The following is an 18,409-nucleotide window of genomic DNA, read 5'->3' on the forward strand; positions in this document are numbered from 1 at the left end:
ATTGGTTTTCTGAGAATTGTGAAATGAAATTCTGGGAACCAGAGGCAGGGATTCTCAATATAATGAAAGGCAAAAATAACCTTAAGAACACACTGCTAACTGCCTGGGGCTTTCATGCCAGTCAGAGAGAAACCTCCGACTTAAGACACACTGCCTGATGCCAGAGGGGACACATGATTCAGAGAAAAAAAAAACCCTTGATTTAAGTCCCACTCTGCTCCAAGCTACTGAATCTATACTGCGCAGAGACGAGCCCCCAGATTCTAGGGTTATTTGCCCTAACTTTACTAACGGAAGCTGCCAGTCCCCCGAATATTTGCATATTAAGTCAGAGACTTATAAGTAAGAGTTTTATAACTTTCAGTGAATAATTATTTTTTGTTTATAAGAAAAAATGACCATTGGTTTTTCTTTATTTGTTGATTGCCTGTCAAATTGAAGGTGCAGTTGATTTCAGATTTATTCTGAAGCCAGACGGTGAAGACACAGACCAAGCCACTGTGAGAAGAGAACTCAACACAAAGTCGACAAGATGTACAGCCAGACGAAGTAAACAGTGTTACCACATAGACTTGGGGTCATGCACATTTTGTGTGTTCCGAGCAACTAGGCGGTATTTTCCAGTGAAGGTTTGGTCACCCTTGAAGTGTCCATCACTATACACCTGGACTTAGGATTAGTGCCCATTTTCTTGCTAGTGCGTACAATGAAAACCCAGTATTACATTTATGGTGCCGTTGACTCAGGATTTTCCATTTATACGAGAAATGTCTGAACGAGTGATCATGAACACATTTTTTTCAAGAGCATAAAACTATTTTCTTGAGGAGAAAAAAAAAAAAAAAAAAAAATCGAAAAAGTACATTTTAGTAGCACAGTGATTTGTAAGATATAATCTTGTGATAGATTCAACCTAAATGGTGTTAATGGACGTTTTTTTCTCCAACAAATCTTTTTTTGTTGTTCAAAAGGAAAAAAAAAAGAGAAAAATGGAAAAAAAGGAAGGAAGGAAGGGAAATATAGTTCCATGGACTTTGGTTGCTTGACCATAGGGTTTAAGGTCAGCTCACCAAAACAACCATCCAGCAGCAGAAGACCACAAAAGGAACAGACAGCCACGCTAGATGATCTGAAAATCACCCCTGCTCAGGTGTATGCTATCATAAAAAACCTTGACACTTCAAAAGCATGTGGACCCGATCTTATCCCAGCTGTGCTATTAAAAAAGTGCTCAGCCGAAGTAGCTCCAGTTCTCTCCAAACTCTACAACAAATGCCTTAATGAAGCTTGCTTTCTGGGCTGTTGGAAAACTGCTTCTGTTGTACAAGTATTCAGGAATTCTGGCGAAAGGACTGACCCATCAAATTATCACCCCATTAGCCTCCTCCCACTTTTTGCCAAAATATTTGAGACCTTAATTAACCATGCTCTAGTCCATCACCTTACAGATGCTAAACTTCTGACTGACAAACAATATGGATTTAGACAAGCCCGTTCCACAACAGACATCCTAACTGTAATCTCTGAACGTATATACCATTCACTGGACAAAGCGGGGGAGGGCAGAGTGGTAGCTCTAGATATATCTAAGGCTTTTGACAGGGTATGGCATGAGGGTCTCCTCAGGAAAATTAGATCATACGGTATCACTGGTAGAATACTTAACATAATTAAATCCTTCTTAGATAAGAGAAAAATCCAGGTTGTCCTCGACGGTCGTACATCTAAACAATATGATATAAATGCGGGGGTGCCCCAGGGTTCTATCCTTGGACCTCTATTGTTCCTGATATTCATAAATGACCTCCCCAACAAAATTGCCTCTGAGATGGGTATATATGCTGATGACACTACACTCTATGGCAGGCATGACAGGAAGACGAATGAACACATTTCTAAAGAAATGGCAGAAACACTAGAGGATGACCTCCAATCTGTGGTGGAATGGGGACAAAAGTGGTTGGTCGCGTTCAATGCTGCCAAGACTAAACTAGCTTCATTCAATAATTACAAGAAACCCTCTCTACCACCTATAGCAATGGCCAACGACTCTTTATCTGAGAGTACATCTTTCAAACTCCTTGGCCTAACGTCCACAGGAAACAGGAGTTGGAACAATTACATTGAAGGCAATGCCAGGGCCGCTGCAAGAAAGATGGGCTCTTTCTACCGTGATAGACAACTACTAACACCCGAAAGTATCCTGTACCTCTATAAGGCCACCATTCGCCCATATATGGAGTATTGCTGTCACATCTGGGCTGGTGCATCTGCTACTAGTCTCTTGCTCCTTGACAAGGTTCAAAAGAGAGTCGCAAACCTGATAGGCCCTGAACTGGCATCTAAGCTTCAGCCTCTGTCCCATCGACGAAATGTTGCATCCCTCTGCCTTTTCTACAAGTATTTTAGTGGTGAATGCTCTGACGAACTGCAATCACTTGTGTCCCCGCGACGTAAACACCCTCGACAAACCCGACAGGCTGCTAAATCCCACCCCCACACTGTAGAGATCCCTAGATGTAAAAGATCTTTTTACTCCAATAGTTTCTTCCCCAGAACCGCTAGACTCTGGAATTCCATTCCAGGTCCCTGCTTCCCCAACAGTACTGATGTGCAGAAGTTCAAGTGTAACGTGAACCGACATCTTGCTGCCCAAATCCCTACATAGTACCCCAGTAGTTGTTGCCCCTGATAGTAGCGCCCTACACCAAAGTGGAAATTTGCCTTGTTTGGGGTGAAAATGTAATAAAAAAAAAAATTAAAAAAAAAAAAAAAAAGAGGGTAGGTCACTTATTGGTGCTCTTTTTACATTTTGCTCAGTTTTGTGCTTTGTCTGTGTTTTGTTTTAATTTTAAGATTTAACTTTGCACAGAGTTGAAAATAGTTTTTTGTCGAGTGGTAGAGGATACAAGAGCCAGTGGTAGAGAACAAAATAGATGAAAACCAGTCGGTAAGTGAGGGAGCCGAGGGTTAAGTAGATTTACAAATGACTACAAATGGCTGCGGAAATGGTTCTGTTGGTGTGTGATGGAATGAGATTTTATTTGTAAATGATAGCAGGCAGGTCGGGGATAACCTGGTCTGAATTTTGGGAGCAGTTGAAACGAAAATTTGTGAACGAAAAACCCACTGCGCAGACCATGTAAGAGCTATCCTGGATAAAAATGGCTGACGGAAAGGATGTCAAAGGGAAGGAGTTAGCAATCCTCGTATACCTGGTTGCAGAGTACAGTGGCATGGCCATGACGCAGGCCATGCTAATTGACACCATGATGGATGCGTTGTAAGATGAGAGTGCTAAGATGGAGATCCTAAAAATTAGCCACTCACCTTAGAAGAAGCGTGTAAAATAGCAAGGAACTATGCTTGGTTGCAAGAACACATAGTGAAGGGGAGGACTTGAAATAGAAGAGAAGGGGGGGGGGTCCAAGGGCCAAGCTTAAAGCTCAAGTTGTGAAAGATGGGGGAAGAGGGGCAGAAGTTGATCCGAAAAGGAGGACATGGTACCTTTGATATGGGCTTCATGAGCCCACCCAAGGCAGGGCTGGATTGATATGTTGGGCTTGTAAAGGTGAGAGGCATTGGGCAAGAGTGTGCCCCACCAATTATAAGAAACAATCCAGCTCCTTTGGTCCCAACTGTACTAAATGTGGACAGTCCGGCCATGAGGGCCGATGGTGCAGGGTAGCAGGGGATCGAAGATCAGGAGATGGGTCACCAAACTGATGAACTACCCTGGGCCATTGAGGAAAGCCAGAGGAATGCCGGCAAGCCACCCCAACAGAAGAGGAGAGTCAGAGTGTGCATGATAAGGGCTAGACTGAGCGCGTTGAACACACGGCAAAAGCGGCCACTTCTCCAACAATCACCAATTGCGGAGAAATTGGTCACATTAAAAGAGACTATCCTGACTGGAGGAAATGCCACTTGAGGGCAAAAGATCCTGTGAGGAGAAGGAGTTCGAGCCAAACCCCACCACCCAGGCAAACATGTAGAGAAAGAGAAGTTGGGCAAGCAGATAGATTTCAGGGAAGACCGCTATTGCAGGCTACGGGGGTGAGATATGAGAGAAACCCAAAGTGGAAGAAAAGAAATTGCAATGTTATGATGACTGAACTTATGCATTCATGACCTGAAAGTTTCAGTTCTCTGTTGCAGATATTGACCATGTGAGATTCTAAAAAAGCAACCTCCGTAATGGACGTGCTTCAGAAGCAGAGATGTGAATTCTTGGCAAAAGTGCATTGAGAAGGCTGATAATTATGTCAAAAAATAAGTTCTGGAGCACAAAAGGTCACTTGATTTAATGGTATCACTACTGTCTTTGTAGATTTTCCAACTTTTTTGAGTTAAAAAAAATAAAAGTTCCTCTTGCCTCCTTTTCATGAACTGAACAGGGGAACCTTCTCTTTCTGAGGATTTTCCAACATTACAACTATTGATCATCACTTTGTGGTAATATTGACTTTCAGACGTTTACTTTACATAGCCTCTAAGTCTTTAACTTAGCAATGCAGATTTCCTTTGTTTCATAATCAATACAGAGCATCTCTCCCAGACACCTAATACTTAACTCCCTGAGCAACACTTCTGAAGCCACAAAAAGTAACAGACTTAGTACAGATCCTTCTTTTATCTGGTAGCCTAGGTGCCCAGTGTTGTTCGGGTATTTGGAGAGAACCATTTCCGCAGGCAGGCTTGAACCCGTACCGCAAAGGAGGAAAAGAATGTGAAAAACAAAAAAAAAAATAAGTGACGTCTTTGCTGTTGCGCCCATCACCAAACTGGAAGTGAGAAATGTTTAAATTAAGACTAGACAATCGAAAAGAGGGGATGACTTTCGAAAATATTGGCGAAAAAAGCGACCCCCCCTCCCTGTAAAAAAGTGCCCAGTTGAGGGTGAAGGAATTAATGTTTTTAGCCAATTTTTCGATATTTGTCGTCTGAAGGGTCGAGCTTCAAAACGATACCGATCTTGAGAAAATCTGTCACCTCTGTCAAAAGTTTTAGGCAGACATACATACATTTAAACAGACAGGTGAGATTTATATTGTAGATGTTTTTTGACCCTTTGATAATATTGCTATTATTGGTATTTATTTATATGACCACGTGTATCATAAAATGACTAAAATGTAATTGGATTAAATATTCAACATAATTTGATTCATTATATAATTAATACATCAAGAAATTCAGAAAAAAAGCTTACCTATTATTAAAATTCTGACAAGAAAATAAAAATAAAATTCATTAATTATCAATTTCTCATGAGTGGAAGTAGATTTCGTTGTTCAAATTTCAATCTAATTAAAAAACAAAACAAAAATACAGAAAAATCTTCATGTATGTACCTGTCACAAAGCAAAAATGTCATATTCCAAAAATTAAGTATTTTTTTCATACAAAGATTTTTTTTTAATGATTTTTAGCAATTAATAATTCATAGTCATTACTAGGGCTAGAATAACAGCATATTCTTTTCATTGTTTTGAGTCAAGTTTGTAACCGTTAATATTTTATATGCTTTTATTTAGAGTGATGTGGTTCTCGGTTCATTAACTGTGTCAGATATATACTCGAGAGTCAAAACAATTAAAAGAATATGCTGTTGGCATAACTCTAGCCATTACAAGGCTGATTTTGATGTTTATTTCTGTTTCGGCAGTTTGAATTGAGTTGTCTTCCTTCATTTAATAAATATAACGTTTCTTTATAAAACTGGATGTTCTTAGTAAAAAAAAAAAAAATAAATAAACGACTTGTAGTTTGATCAAAGCATTAAAAAATTAAAATATTGCAAAAAAGTTTAAATTGTACATATCCGTTATGGAATGAAGTTCTCTGAAAAAAAATTTCACTTAATTTCATCAAGACGTTTTTTTTTTACAGCGAAAAAAGAAATTTGTTATCATACTGAGCAAAAGGTTCGATTTTTAAGAAAAGCTAGTATTAAAGATGGGGAGGGAGTGTTGGCGTTTTAAATTGAGTTATCTCCCCCATGGAGTGTTAAAAAAATTTCATAATGGCTGACTTCAATGTGCTCGCGCTCTCATTAAAACGCGTTTTTCCACTGTAAAAAAAAAAAAAAAATACTTGATCAAATTAAATAAAATATTTTTTTCAGAGATCTTCAGTTCAAAACGGATAGGTACAATATAACCTTTTTTTTTTTTTTTCTCGATATTTTCATTTTTGAATTAAACTGTACAAGTACCAAAGAAAAAAAAAAGAAAAAAAGAAAAAATACTTGATTAATTTATGCAATTTCTAGCATATGACATTTTCATTCTGTGAAGAGTATGTACATCAAAGATTTTTCTGTATTTTTTTTTTTTTTTAATTAGGTTGAAATCTGAGCAAGAACCATAAATTTTTGTTAAATTACATTTCATCTAATTGCCAAAACAAAAACACAAGGTTAGATGACTGACTGACTTGGCGACATTCACCCATGATCGATTAAGCTGGCTCCTCCTAAAGAACACATAGCGTCCTAGATGAACGCAGACCATGCATGATGGTCCGCAGCAACTAACATAGTAATGGGCAGACGGTCCCACAACCAGCAGCAAACACCATAGATCTGTGGACCTGAGGTAAGTTTGACATCGGCTTTGATGGTGTGTGCGTCTTCAACCTTGCAGTGGTTCTGGAGCTATTGCTTCATGGATGAACCCTCCTAAATTGCTGCACGCAACAAAGTTTCCTCTTTAAAAGAGTTTGGTCAAGGCAGATAATCCTACATTACATCTTGATTTGGGTATTAGACAAAAAATTGGTGCCACCAAACTTGCAAAATTCGGCAGACGCAATATAGGTCAAACGCTACCAAATGTTGGGTATCTGCAACTCCCATTGGCTGGGTTTCACAGCCATACAGAAGAATTCTTTGAACAAGTACAAAATAAATCCAGACTTTCGTGCTCATGATCTTGGGATGAGACCACAGATGGAGTTGTGGGTGACTGAAAGCATGTCAGCCATTGTTGATGCTAATGTCGACTGTACTCATCTATGGTTAGATGAAGAGTGTTTTCATTATAAAAGACTTTTTAAAGTCGATAATCGAAATTTATTTTTTCAGAAATGACTGATCATAATATTATGAGAAATGCACCACTCATACTCTGCCCCCACCCCATTTATTGGCTGATATATTTCTACTTTTAGTTTTAGAGAAAAACTTAATACTTACAAAAATGGTTGATCGTCCCTTCTGACGTCGTTTGCTTAGCTTAGGAGTGTTGCTGATCTCAAATGCCATACTTGGTCGTCCAGTATACTTGAATGGAAAAAAAAAAAAAAAAGCAGAAAAGTTCATTTTTGTTTCTGAATTTTCGAAATGAGGATTGATTATTCGTAATTATATGGATTCTTCAGATTACTCTAGAGTGTTATTTTCACAACATTTCAGTCGATATAACTGCCAACCTTCTTTAGGTATATTGTGTCCAAGTTGGAAATCTTTCCGTCAAACTCAGAAATTTGTACGGAATTTCGAATGGAACCTTTTATTTAATCCAGAAAGTTGACATTTACATTTTTTTCAGCTGCGACATGTAAAATTCAGTTGTAAAATTACAGTCTTCTGGAGGTTGGATGACACTCGAAATACAATTGCTAATAACTTAGGACTTCTACTCAATCATAGCTGATAAACGAGAATTATGCTACTTTGCTGGATTAAATAAAGGGTTGTGTTCAAAATAATGAAGAGAGATTCATAAATGAATGGATTTAAAGTAATCCCTGCCCCATCATCTTATTTTTATCTTTGTGTCTCAGGCTGAGGTTAGACAAAATCAACAGAGCCGGTTCAGAAATGGTCTTTTGTATTGATTGCGATATGGTTCTGGTTCTGTGCAGTTCTAGGAGGTCCACTCTCCCAGGCTTTGCCATCTCTTTTTGAGAAGGGGTTAGTTTATAAGTAATTACCTGAGACACCTCAACCGTAGAATACTAACAGGGCTGCTACGGCAATTTTTGTAGACAAGAGTGCTCCTCCTTGGGGAGGGGAAGGGGCTCTTAAATCCCACTTTCTTACCCTAGTGTCACAACGTCTCAATGGCAAAGTGATAAATACTCACATGAAACATGTGCGTTGTAAGCTGTTTCTCTTGCATACAATGAGATCCCCATGTTTTGTAAAATTGTCAATAGCTACCTGAAGACTCTTCATATGGTGACGGATATACATCATATAGTTGTGTCAATTGGCAACTGGAATAAATTGTGTTGCCAATTTCAGATACCTCCAAACTTTATAAAACTCCATCAGTAGATATTCCCCAAATTTCAGTTTCTTCAGAGTATTTTAAAGAATTTTTACAGGGCAAAATATGAGCACAACTTCAAATTTGAAATTCAAATAATTCAGATTTGCATTAAATTTGGTCCATTATCATTAGACACCAATCAAGCAAGATTCCCTGAATTTCAATTTCTTAAGACCTCTTAAGCTTTAGAGTTTAAATCAATGATTTTGATACAAACTGCAATAAGGATTTTAGACATAAGGTTTAGTATTTTTTATATCTATATTTTAATCTTGATAAAAGGGACATAAAGTGGTGCAAAAGATTGTTCTGCTCAGGGACAGGTATTCTTCTAACCAAGCAAAGTTAACTCCCTTTAAATCTTGTAAAGGGAGCAAACTCTTATAAAAATTATAGAACTACTTACATCAGGTTTCTGTTGTGGTGTTGATGTACGTAAGCGTTTCTTGTCCGACTGTGGTGAATTTTCATTGTTGAGATTCATCCGTCCTCTGAGTCGTCTTAATTTGCCTGGAGTTGCAGGACGATTTACTGCTGCTTTGGTCTGTGAAATAGAGCAGTTAAAGAATTAGAGCCATCTTCAAATAATTCAACTTGTAATTTTGCTATTTAATACTGTTCTTCACATTTTCAGCAGTTGATAAGTCTATTTCAGGTAATTATAAATTAGAACAATTGAAACAATTTTCTTTCAAATATAACTCAATCCTAGAACTAAAGTATATTTTAACATTGAAGTATATAGGAAGAATGATTTTTGGCAAAACTAACATTGATAAACTTATTTGATCCAATAAAAGCAATTTGAGGAATTGACACTAATTTCGACATGACATGCAAGTAATATTTCGACATAACATGCAAAGCTTTAAAAGACCATCAATCAACCCAAACATTTTTGAAGACAATAATTTAAAAAAAAAAAAAGAAAAAAAAAGGTAGATAGTCCCCAAAAATGGATAACATCAAAAGAAATAAATATTGGTCATTTGAAAAAAAAATAAATAAAAAAATAAATACAAAAACTTATTTCTCAAAATTCTACAAATACTTACTCGAGTTTTGCTAGCAGGGCTTCTTTTACGCTTGGCTGATCCAGGGCGACTCGTATTTGTAATTTGATCGCTTACAGAGTTTGGGACGTTTTGCAGTTCTGTAGGGTACGTCGATCGCAAATGTGCAGGCACCATGGTATTTCGGCGACGGATTTCAGTGATACGCCCCCAATCAAACTGTGCCGGTTCATCTTCACATGAGAACATTTGTGCACAAACAGCTGGCGAAAATAATCACAAACGTTAAGAAAAAATAATCACGACTGTAATTGCCATCCATTATAAGGTTCTGATTTAGAATTCTAGCTTATTAAACAAAAAACTACAAAAAGTCTTTATAATGTATGCACATGCTATGAAACGAAACTCATATTTAAAAAAATAATCACGTAAATTGACCAAGTGGTGTTTTTATAAAGAAAATCATTTTTAACTGATTTAAAGCGATTAATATTCATTAGCAGTGAAAGGCTCATCTTGCAAGTTTTAATTATGGATTTTGCTGCCCTTTTATTTTTTCAAAATGGCGACGCAAGAGTCATTTTTTGCTTACTCATAAAATTTATCTTAGTTAAAAAAACTAAGATTAATTTACGTGATTTTTGGAATACAACACGTTTGTTCTATGATGGGCACATGTACATCAAAGATTTTTCTGTATTTTCTCTCTCTTTTTTTTTTTTTTTTAAATTAAGTTGAATTTTAAATAAGAACGCATTACGACTTTAAGTATTGTATCTTAATTTAGGTATCCTAAACCAAAATTTTTATTTTTTCATAATATCAGAAAGATAAAGCAACCCGTTTCTAATTTTTTTTATTATTAAAAAAAACAAAACATTATCGGATGATTATTGCTTGAGCATTAAAGTTTCAAAGTATATCAAGTTTTTTCTTAAAAATAAAAATGGTTCTTGTCCAAAATTCTGTCCCATATCAAAAAAAATTTTTTAAATCTGTATGATGTACATACCTGTGATGAAACGAAAATATCATATGATAAAAGTCATGTAATTTGATCATTTTGAAAGAGAAAATCATTTTTAAGAAATTAACAGGAATTCGTATGAGTTACAAACTTTGTTTTTTCTTTTTTTTGTAAACTACCATTTAGGAGGGTGTCCACTCTCTCATACGTGTCTCAAAAAAAACTTTAGAATTAAGATAGAAAAGAATTTAACAGAGAACAGAATTGCTTTACATAAAATTTTGAGCCATATTAAATAATATTTTTAAAAGGATCAGTGCAAATACATTATCATGTTTTTTTTTTTTTTTAATGTCTGATATTCCTAATTACCAATTTGAAAAAAATTGCTACACACATCTCGTATATATTTATACTTCATTTAATGGTTAATCAAGAAACAGAAATTTCTGGATTACCTAGTATAACTGCCCTCTCCCCCTCTTATTCTAAGGATTTACTGAATAATTTGAAATGCGTTAGATTGTTAGAATTATGGAGGGAAAAAGAAAGGTTAGAAACTTACCAGGTTTACTCGTCTTTGAGATATTGGATACGTTAGATGTGAGAGATCTGATACTTGATATGGAATTCCTGCTCTGGAAGCTGATAAAGACAAAAGCAGAAAATGCAAAACAAACGTGAACAAACAAAATCATCTAACTGACCTACATATTTAGAAACAAAATTTAGAAATATTTATCACATTAAATTTTCTTAAAAAAAAAAAAAAAATCTGGAAAGCTTGCATAGAAATTAGTGAAAAAGAATACAATTATGATACTATTGATGTCCCCCACCCCAAATATTAGGCAGTAGTAAAAAAAAAAAAAAAAAAAAAAAAAGAAAATTACAACCAAAGAAAAAAAAAAAAAGTTTATCAGCAAAATAATAGAGAGAAAGTTGTTCACTAAAGTTGTACAAAAAAGAAAGTTGAATAGGATTGTTAATTAAAGAGTGTCAGACAAAAGGCCGGACATATTTAGAATTATTTTATGGACAGTTTTAGACGTTGCGGTGAATGTTGCAACAGTTGTGGACAATCTAGGGTTTGCAACAGTTGATGACAGAGTTGAGAAAAGTGGCGAGTTAGACACAGTTGAAAGTGTAACGAAGCCGGGCGACACCGGATAACCTTGCTTCCTAGGTTGAGGGTGAGTGGGATGGAGCTGGGCGAGAGGTCTCAGTCCCATCTCGTGAGAAACCAACGAATTGTCATCGGTTGACAAGTAAATTATCTGGAGTTCAAAAGGGCCAAATTAAAGATAAGCCAGATGTCGGGTTGGCGAGGAAAACGCAAGGAGGTCTGGGAAGGGTTGACGAGTAAAGTCGACGATCCGAGTGTAAATGATAACATGATTCACTAAAACCAACAAGTTGGAGGTGATGAGAGAGAGAAAGAACAAACCCGAAAACAATTGAATTAGTCATTCTAATTTTAAGGGAACAAATTGGTTAATTGCCTAGAGAGATAACTCATTCTCGGAATTGAATCGAGAGGGGGTCGGTTGGGAAGGAGAGAGAGAGAGAGAAAGAATTATGATTACCCGTCGAATAGAGAGATTGGGTCGACTACAGAAGGAAGGGGAGGATGACGTTTAATAAAACTACTGCGGAGATAGACAAAAGGAGAGAATCGGACAGTCTGTCGAACAGAGGAGTCGGGAAGCCACGCGTGCCGCCAGCCTCTTCTAATTGAGACGAAAAGAACTAACAAGACCGCCACTTTGAGTTTTTGTTTAAATACACTGTGGGGGTTGCATTCCAAGCCTGACGAACGGATAAGGGACGAGCCGAGCCTTAATGTATGCCGAATCACTAAATGAACAGCCTAAAACTATCCTCATCGTTGTTGATTGTTTCCATTTATACTTGTGAAGACTGCCCTTCGATTTCAGCATAACCAAACTTGACTTTCCAGCCGTCGCAGACAGAGAGAGACGGCCACCGACGAGAAGACGATCACGACAGAAATTACCAAGAATTCCCGATTGGGCGTTACAACACTAGACGGCCAGATACCAACGTCCAATTCGGAGAGACTCAGTAGAGAGAGAGAGAGAGAGACGGATGCTTGTGCGGGGTCCGAGGCTCGAAGGAGCAAAAATATAGCCAACCGTCCTTAGGGTTAGTGCGCGTCGTTTTTCACTGTGCACGCGCGACCCCTGCGAGGGAGAAAGGGTTATAAAAGTAGGCCGTGACTTGAATCAGATCAAGAGAGCTTTAAGAAATCAAGATGAGCCAATATCAACTGACAAACATGGCTTCAACAGAATGTAGATGTGGACCTTAGCATGTAGAGGATCGATGGTGTCAAAGGAACAAATTCTTTAATATTGTATTAAATAGATTAAAACTAAACAAGCTGCACATGCTGTATGTGAGATGACGCCACAAAAAATAGTGAAGAAATGATGAATGTGAGAAGTGTGAAGAGCCAACATTGCCTTCACATTTTTGCCAAGTTTCAGAAAAATCTAATGGGTGAGGGCAAAAGTTATGGGGTAAAAAATGTCATTTTTTGCAATTTTGAGGCATTAGTGACACTCCTTTTGAGCTCCTGGGAACACCAAATCCCAGTGAAAATGGACAAATGGTGCAATTTCACGCCTTAAGACATGTGTATTTGAATTCAGCACCATGGAAAACCACTACATGGACATATATATCAAGTTTTTGAGTAATCTGAAAAAAGAGCTTTGTTTTTTTTAACTAAAAGTCTTAGAGGAATGTGAACCAGAATTTTGCCAGGGTAACCCATACTAGATTTATATTAAGAACAATGGGCTTCACATTTTGGCCAAGTTCCAGAAAAATCTAATCGATGGTTAAAAAGTTATGCAGCAAAATGTGCCTTTTTGGGACATTTTTGACCTCTCTTGAGCCCCTGGGGACGCAACAGGAATTTTTACAAAAACATTTTTTTCACTGTGCACATCTATTTAATGAAATACAATTTGTGGCAAAATTTCAGGAAATCTAATGGACGGTTATCTGGCAATCATCCGGAATAACAACGCACTCCACTGAAAACATAAGTCCCTCTCCGAGAAATTGGGGGACCAAAAAATACTTAAGATTAACAATATTGTAACATTACATTAACATACACACTTACACATGTAGACTCAACACGTAGCAAAGTATGTTGCAAAGAACATAAGGTAAGTAATAACTTTGATCTTTTTTTTTTTTTGTAACAATGACATTTCCTCATTCTTCCATCACATATGACTTCTCGTTACCACTGTGATATCATCCACATCTCTAATATGCTCTTGAACGTGATCGTCCTCTCTAATGTGCTCTTTCTCTTTTTTATAATCTTTTTCTTTATCAGTGACATCATTTCACATGCATTTGCATATGTGCGTCAGCTCTGTTACAGTATAACAATGGATTTAAAACTTAAGATACATTTTAAAACCCATCATTTCAAATTACGAGGATGCAGGGTCCACCTCCACAAATGAAAAATTTACTTTTATTGTGACTAATGCTTGTGCAAAATTTCAAAACAATCCAAGCCTTGGTTACTGAGAAAAGTGCGAATAAATGAGCGGATAGACAATTTGGGGGCAATTTTACCCCTATAATGCCCCCCGGGGCCGGGGTCAACCAGAGTTATCCCGAAAAATCTGCTCTGGCACAAATTTTCTTTAATCATGACTAATGTTTGTACAAAATTTCAAAAAAATCCAAGGCGTGGTTATTGAGAAAAGTACAGACAAACGGGAGTGAGTTACTAAGTTCAATCCTTCCTTTGTCAGGGAACCAATAAATTGACAGTAAAATTTTAACTTAAAGCAACTATCTACTCAACATCATACATTGTTTTTAATGTATATTTAGAATTGCACTTGTTTATAAAAAAAAAAAAAAAACATGGAAAAACCATGATGTACTTACTCGTCATAGAATGAAGATGTCATTCCAAAGAGTACATAAATTTATTTAGTATTTTTTTTTTAACTAAGAAAATCAAAATTACCAACATCTAAAATTTCAAGTCTTAAGACCCAAAATTGATGGAGGAATTTGGTAGAATCTGCAAAAGTCAATGCTTTCAACTTTGACCTTTTGGCAGCGAAATTTTTGCCCTAAAACGGATTAAAATGCTTGCCACATGTCTGAATAACCGTTATGTATAAATTTCAAATGTTTAGACCAAAAATTGGCTGAGTAGCTTGCTAGACATCACAATGGTCAAATCTTTTAAACTTTGACTCCTTGGCAGCTAAAACTTTTGACCCAAACCGATTAAAAAGCTTGCTCCATCTCTGAATACACTTTATGTAAAATCTCAAATGTTTAAACCAGAAATTGGCTGAGTAATTTGGTAGAGACCGCAGAGGTCAAATTTTTTTTTATAACTTTGACCCCAATTTTGACCCATTAACATTTATTTTTTTTTTTGTGCTCAAATCAAATTAAAAAGTTTGATACATGTCCAAGTAACCTACATTTAAAATTTCAAGTGTCTTGACCAAAAAATTGGTGCAGGAGTTTAGTAGAGTTTCCAAAGGTCAAACTGGCCGGAAACCGATTATAAAGATTTTCCTAAATCTCAATATCCCTTGTGTCAAATCTTGAGTCTGTAGGCCGAACATTGACCAAGTTATTTGGTAGGAAAGTGTACACACACACACATTTTCACTTTTATAGATATATAGATAGATTAAAAAGAGAGATAACTTGGTATTGACAAATACAGAATTAGTTTCTTTTTCTTTTTTTTTTTTTCAATGATGGCTTCCATATGGATATTATTCCAACCCAATCAAGATATTTTTATTAAAAGGAATTAAAACAAATTGCACTTTTATTGTTCTTAAAGTGCAATAATCAAGCAAAAGAATGGACAAAACAGAATCAAATATTTTGTAGAAAGAAATTCAAAATATACTTTCCGATTCTATTTTTGTCAGTTTTGACCATTTTATCATTTTTAACCGATATTCAACATATAAAGAAGTAAACGAAAGTAAAATCATTGCAATGCTTATTTTATATTTTCATCCATATAATTGTTCTAAAAATTGGCTCACAAATACAAGATATATATGGCCTGTTGAAGTGCATTAGGTAAACAATTAGATTGAAATTTTCTCAGAAAATACTGGCAGAAGGGAGGAAAATTTCTAAAAAGTAACCTTCATCCTTTCATGAAAGCAAATAGTTATTACGCTTATGAGTTTGGAAATAAATTCTAAAGTACTTGTGCAGAATAGCAATGTTCTTAAACCAACGCATTTCATGTTAAAACATTACATACTGATGTGTCATGTCGAAATTAGTATAATTTCCAAAAATTATGAAAAATGATCCAGCAGAAGATGTGCTAGACATATTTTTAACAAAATCAATAACAATTATGTTCTGACATTTTTAAAAATGGCGGATTATAATTATTTAAATTGATCGATTGCAGTTACCTCCCTTGAATCTATAGAACTCTTCAACATTAAAACATCTAAAACAATGAATCAATAAACTCACATTTTATTTTGACTTGTAATTATTTTTCAAATGGATCATTTTTCATAAATTTTTCGATTTTATCTTAATTTTGACATAATATCTAAGTAATGTTTTCAACTGAAATACAATGACCGTTCTTCAAAATTGTATTCGCTTGATGACTATCATTAAAGTGGTCTCACCTCATTGGAGAAATGTTGAAGTCTTCTACTCCCATTTTGTTCCATGTGTTAGATTTAGATCTCAATTCGTAAGTTCGTTTCGTTATTTCTTGGATGTCTGGGCTCTCAAGTGAATCATCTGCGATGAAAGAAATGTTTACCAAATAAAAATATGTATTAATTAATGAAAAAGTTAAGATTTAAAGTATAAAAAAATATTAAAACAATTTTTGTTCTTATCCTGAATTAAATCTAATCAAAAAAGACAAAAATGTACAAAAATCTTTAATGTACAAAAATCTTTAATGTACATACCTTTCATAGAACGGAAATGTCATATTCCAAAAATCACAAATTTATGAAGTAGTTATTTTTATATATAGAAAATCATTTTTGTATGATTTTTAACGATTTTAATAGTAAATTTTAGCCATTACAAAGCTGATTTTGATTTCTGAGGTTCAAGTTAAGTTATCTCCCTTTATTAAACATGGCTGATCCAAACAGTGTCTTGCGCCTAAAAGTTTGATTTCCTTAATTTAAAAAAAAATTTACGTGATTTTAGAATATGACATTTTCTTTCAATGACGAGTATGTATAGTAAAAAATTTTCTGTATTTTTGTTTTTTAATTAATTTGAATTCTGGACTTATACCAAAAATTTTCATTTAAATTAAAAAAATTTTATATAAAATCAAATTTTGTAATTGATAATTTTTGGACTACTGTTTTCATTGAGTGTATTTTGTTGAACTCTGAAATTTTTTCTCCAAACTCAGAAATCTGCACAGATTTTTAACAGAACCATTTATTTAATCTACGTTCCACCAGCTATGACTTGATAGGAATCTAAAGTTGCAATTCAGTTCTTTGTATTGCTCAAATTGAACCTTCAACTTCCAAAATTGTAATATATATAAAGATAATATAATACAAATTATAAATCTTAAAAAAAAAAAATTAAAAAAAAAAAAAAAAAAAAAAAAATAGAACCAAATAAAACATTAAATAAGGTTTTGGAAATAAAATTATATTTTATCACTAAACAATGTCTCAATGAAAAAAATTTGCTCATGGGTTTCTAAACCCAATAATGGGCTTACTGAAATGACTAATGCTTGTCTAGATTGGTGATCTTTTAAACCAACACATTTCAGGTGAAAACAGGTCATGGCGAAATTTGTACCAAGTCCAAAAATGTATAAAAATAATTCAGTAGAAAAATTATTACAAGCAAAAATAGAATTTATTGAATTATCGAATTCTATGTTTTAATGTTAAAGAATTTAGCAACCAATTTAGTATAACAAACTGACTTATATCCCTTGACTTAAGGATCTGGCATTTTTAAACACAACGTAATTGTAGAGGATTTTTTTTTTTTTTTTTTTTTTTTTTGTTAAAAATACATCCAGCACACTTTCTATGAAATGATTTTTCATAATTTTTTGAATTTATACTAATTTTGAAATGACATGTAAGTATTTAATGTTTTCACTTAGAATGCATTGGTTTAAAAATCACCAATCTACACAAGCACCAGATTATCCATCTAATCCTACATCAACCACCTTTGAGGTCAGATACATGATGACAATAAACACGGCATATATTTAAAAAAAAAATTACTTTTTTTTTCATTTACTTAGAGTTTGGAAGCATATGCATTTGCTCAACTTCTGAAACCCTCAACCAACTTTTAAGTATCATGGTCATCATGTGACTACAATGGGGAGGGACACCTTTCTGTTGACGAGATGGGAAAATTAAAGAATTGCAATTGAAATAATAAAGAGAATCTTGAAAACTCACTTGGAAAACTAATTTCATTATTGCCATCGAAGAGGGCATTTCCTGCTTTTTCCAATTGTTCTGACAAGTCAGAAATCTTTCGTTGTAAAGTTTGATTTTCTTTATCTGTCAAAGAAAAAAAAAATAATTACATTTTTATTAAAGCCCTTTTTTTTATTTTTTTTTATTTAGCAGAAAAAAATTGGATGCAAGTCCAAGGGAGAGGGGGACAAAGGCAAAAGGGACGAAGAAAAAGAAACAAAGGTAAAAGAAAGCAAAAAAAAAAAAAAAAAAAAAACTTTTAATTACCGTAGGTTCTGTATTTTTCTTCCTCTCTCTTCAATTTGTCCACCAATGACTTTTTCTCCTGTTCCAAGCTAAGCACCTTGTTGGTAAGTTTCTCAATGTTTCTCTGGTCCAGTTCAGTTTGTTGAATTACTTTAGACAATTTATTTTCTTTCTGGTTCTTGTAATGTTTGACAAGTTTGTTCAAATTCTCAACTTCTGCAACACTTTCTGTGTACTGTTCTTTGAGCTGTACAGAAAGACAAAAGAGAGAAAGAGCATTTAAATGCAGTTGAAAATTAGTGATGGGAAGATTTCAATATTTTCCCCTTGATTCTAATACAATTACCAATTCTGTTCTAAATTTCTGATTCCAATATCAATTCTTTT

The 18,409-nt window shown here is 34.9% G+C and overlaps 1 protein-coding gene across 2 annotated transcripts in view; it reads right to left on the bottom strand.

Annotated features, from left to right (window-relative positions):
- LOC145260455 (uncharacterized) overlaps positions 1-18,409 on the bottom strand; it is a 122,223-nt gene that overhangs the window by 3,272 nt on the left and 100,542 nt on the right. For both annotated transcript variants that reach the window (XM_080118510.1, XM_080118509.1), the window contains exons 20-26: positions 18,044-18,269; positions 17,756-17,860; positions 15,965-16,082; positions 10,828-10,907; positions 9,335-9,555; positions 8,686-8,823; positions 7,199-7,285 (exon numbers count right to left, since the gene is read on the bottom strand). In XM_080118510.1, the coding sequence (XP_079974636.1) occupies positions 7,199-7,285; positions 8,686-8,823; positions 9,335-9,555; positions 10,828-10,907; positions 15,965-16,082; positions 17,756-17,860; positions 18,044-18,269 (975 nt within the window). The remainder of the gene's footprint in view (positions 1-7,198; positions 7,286-8,685; positions 8,824-9,334; positions 9,556-10,827; positions 10,908-15,964; positions 16,083-17,755; positions 17,861-18,043; positions 18,270-18,409) is intronic.

This window comes from Euprymna scolopes, chromosome 36 (genome assembly GCF_053919585.1).
Source record: "Euprymna scolopes isolate OS-2025 chromosome 36, ASM5391958v1, whole genome shotgun sequence".
Taxonomy (NCBI): domain Eukaryota; kingdom Metazoa; phylum Mollusca; class Cephalopoda; order Sepiida; family Sepiolidae; genus Euprymna; species Euprymna scolopes.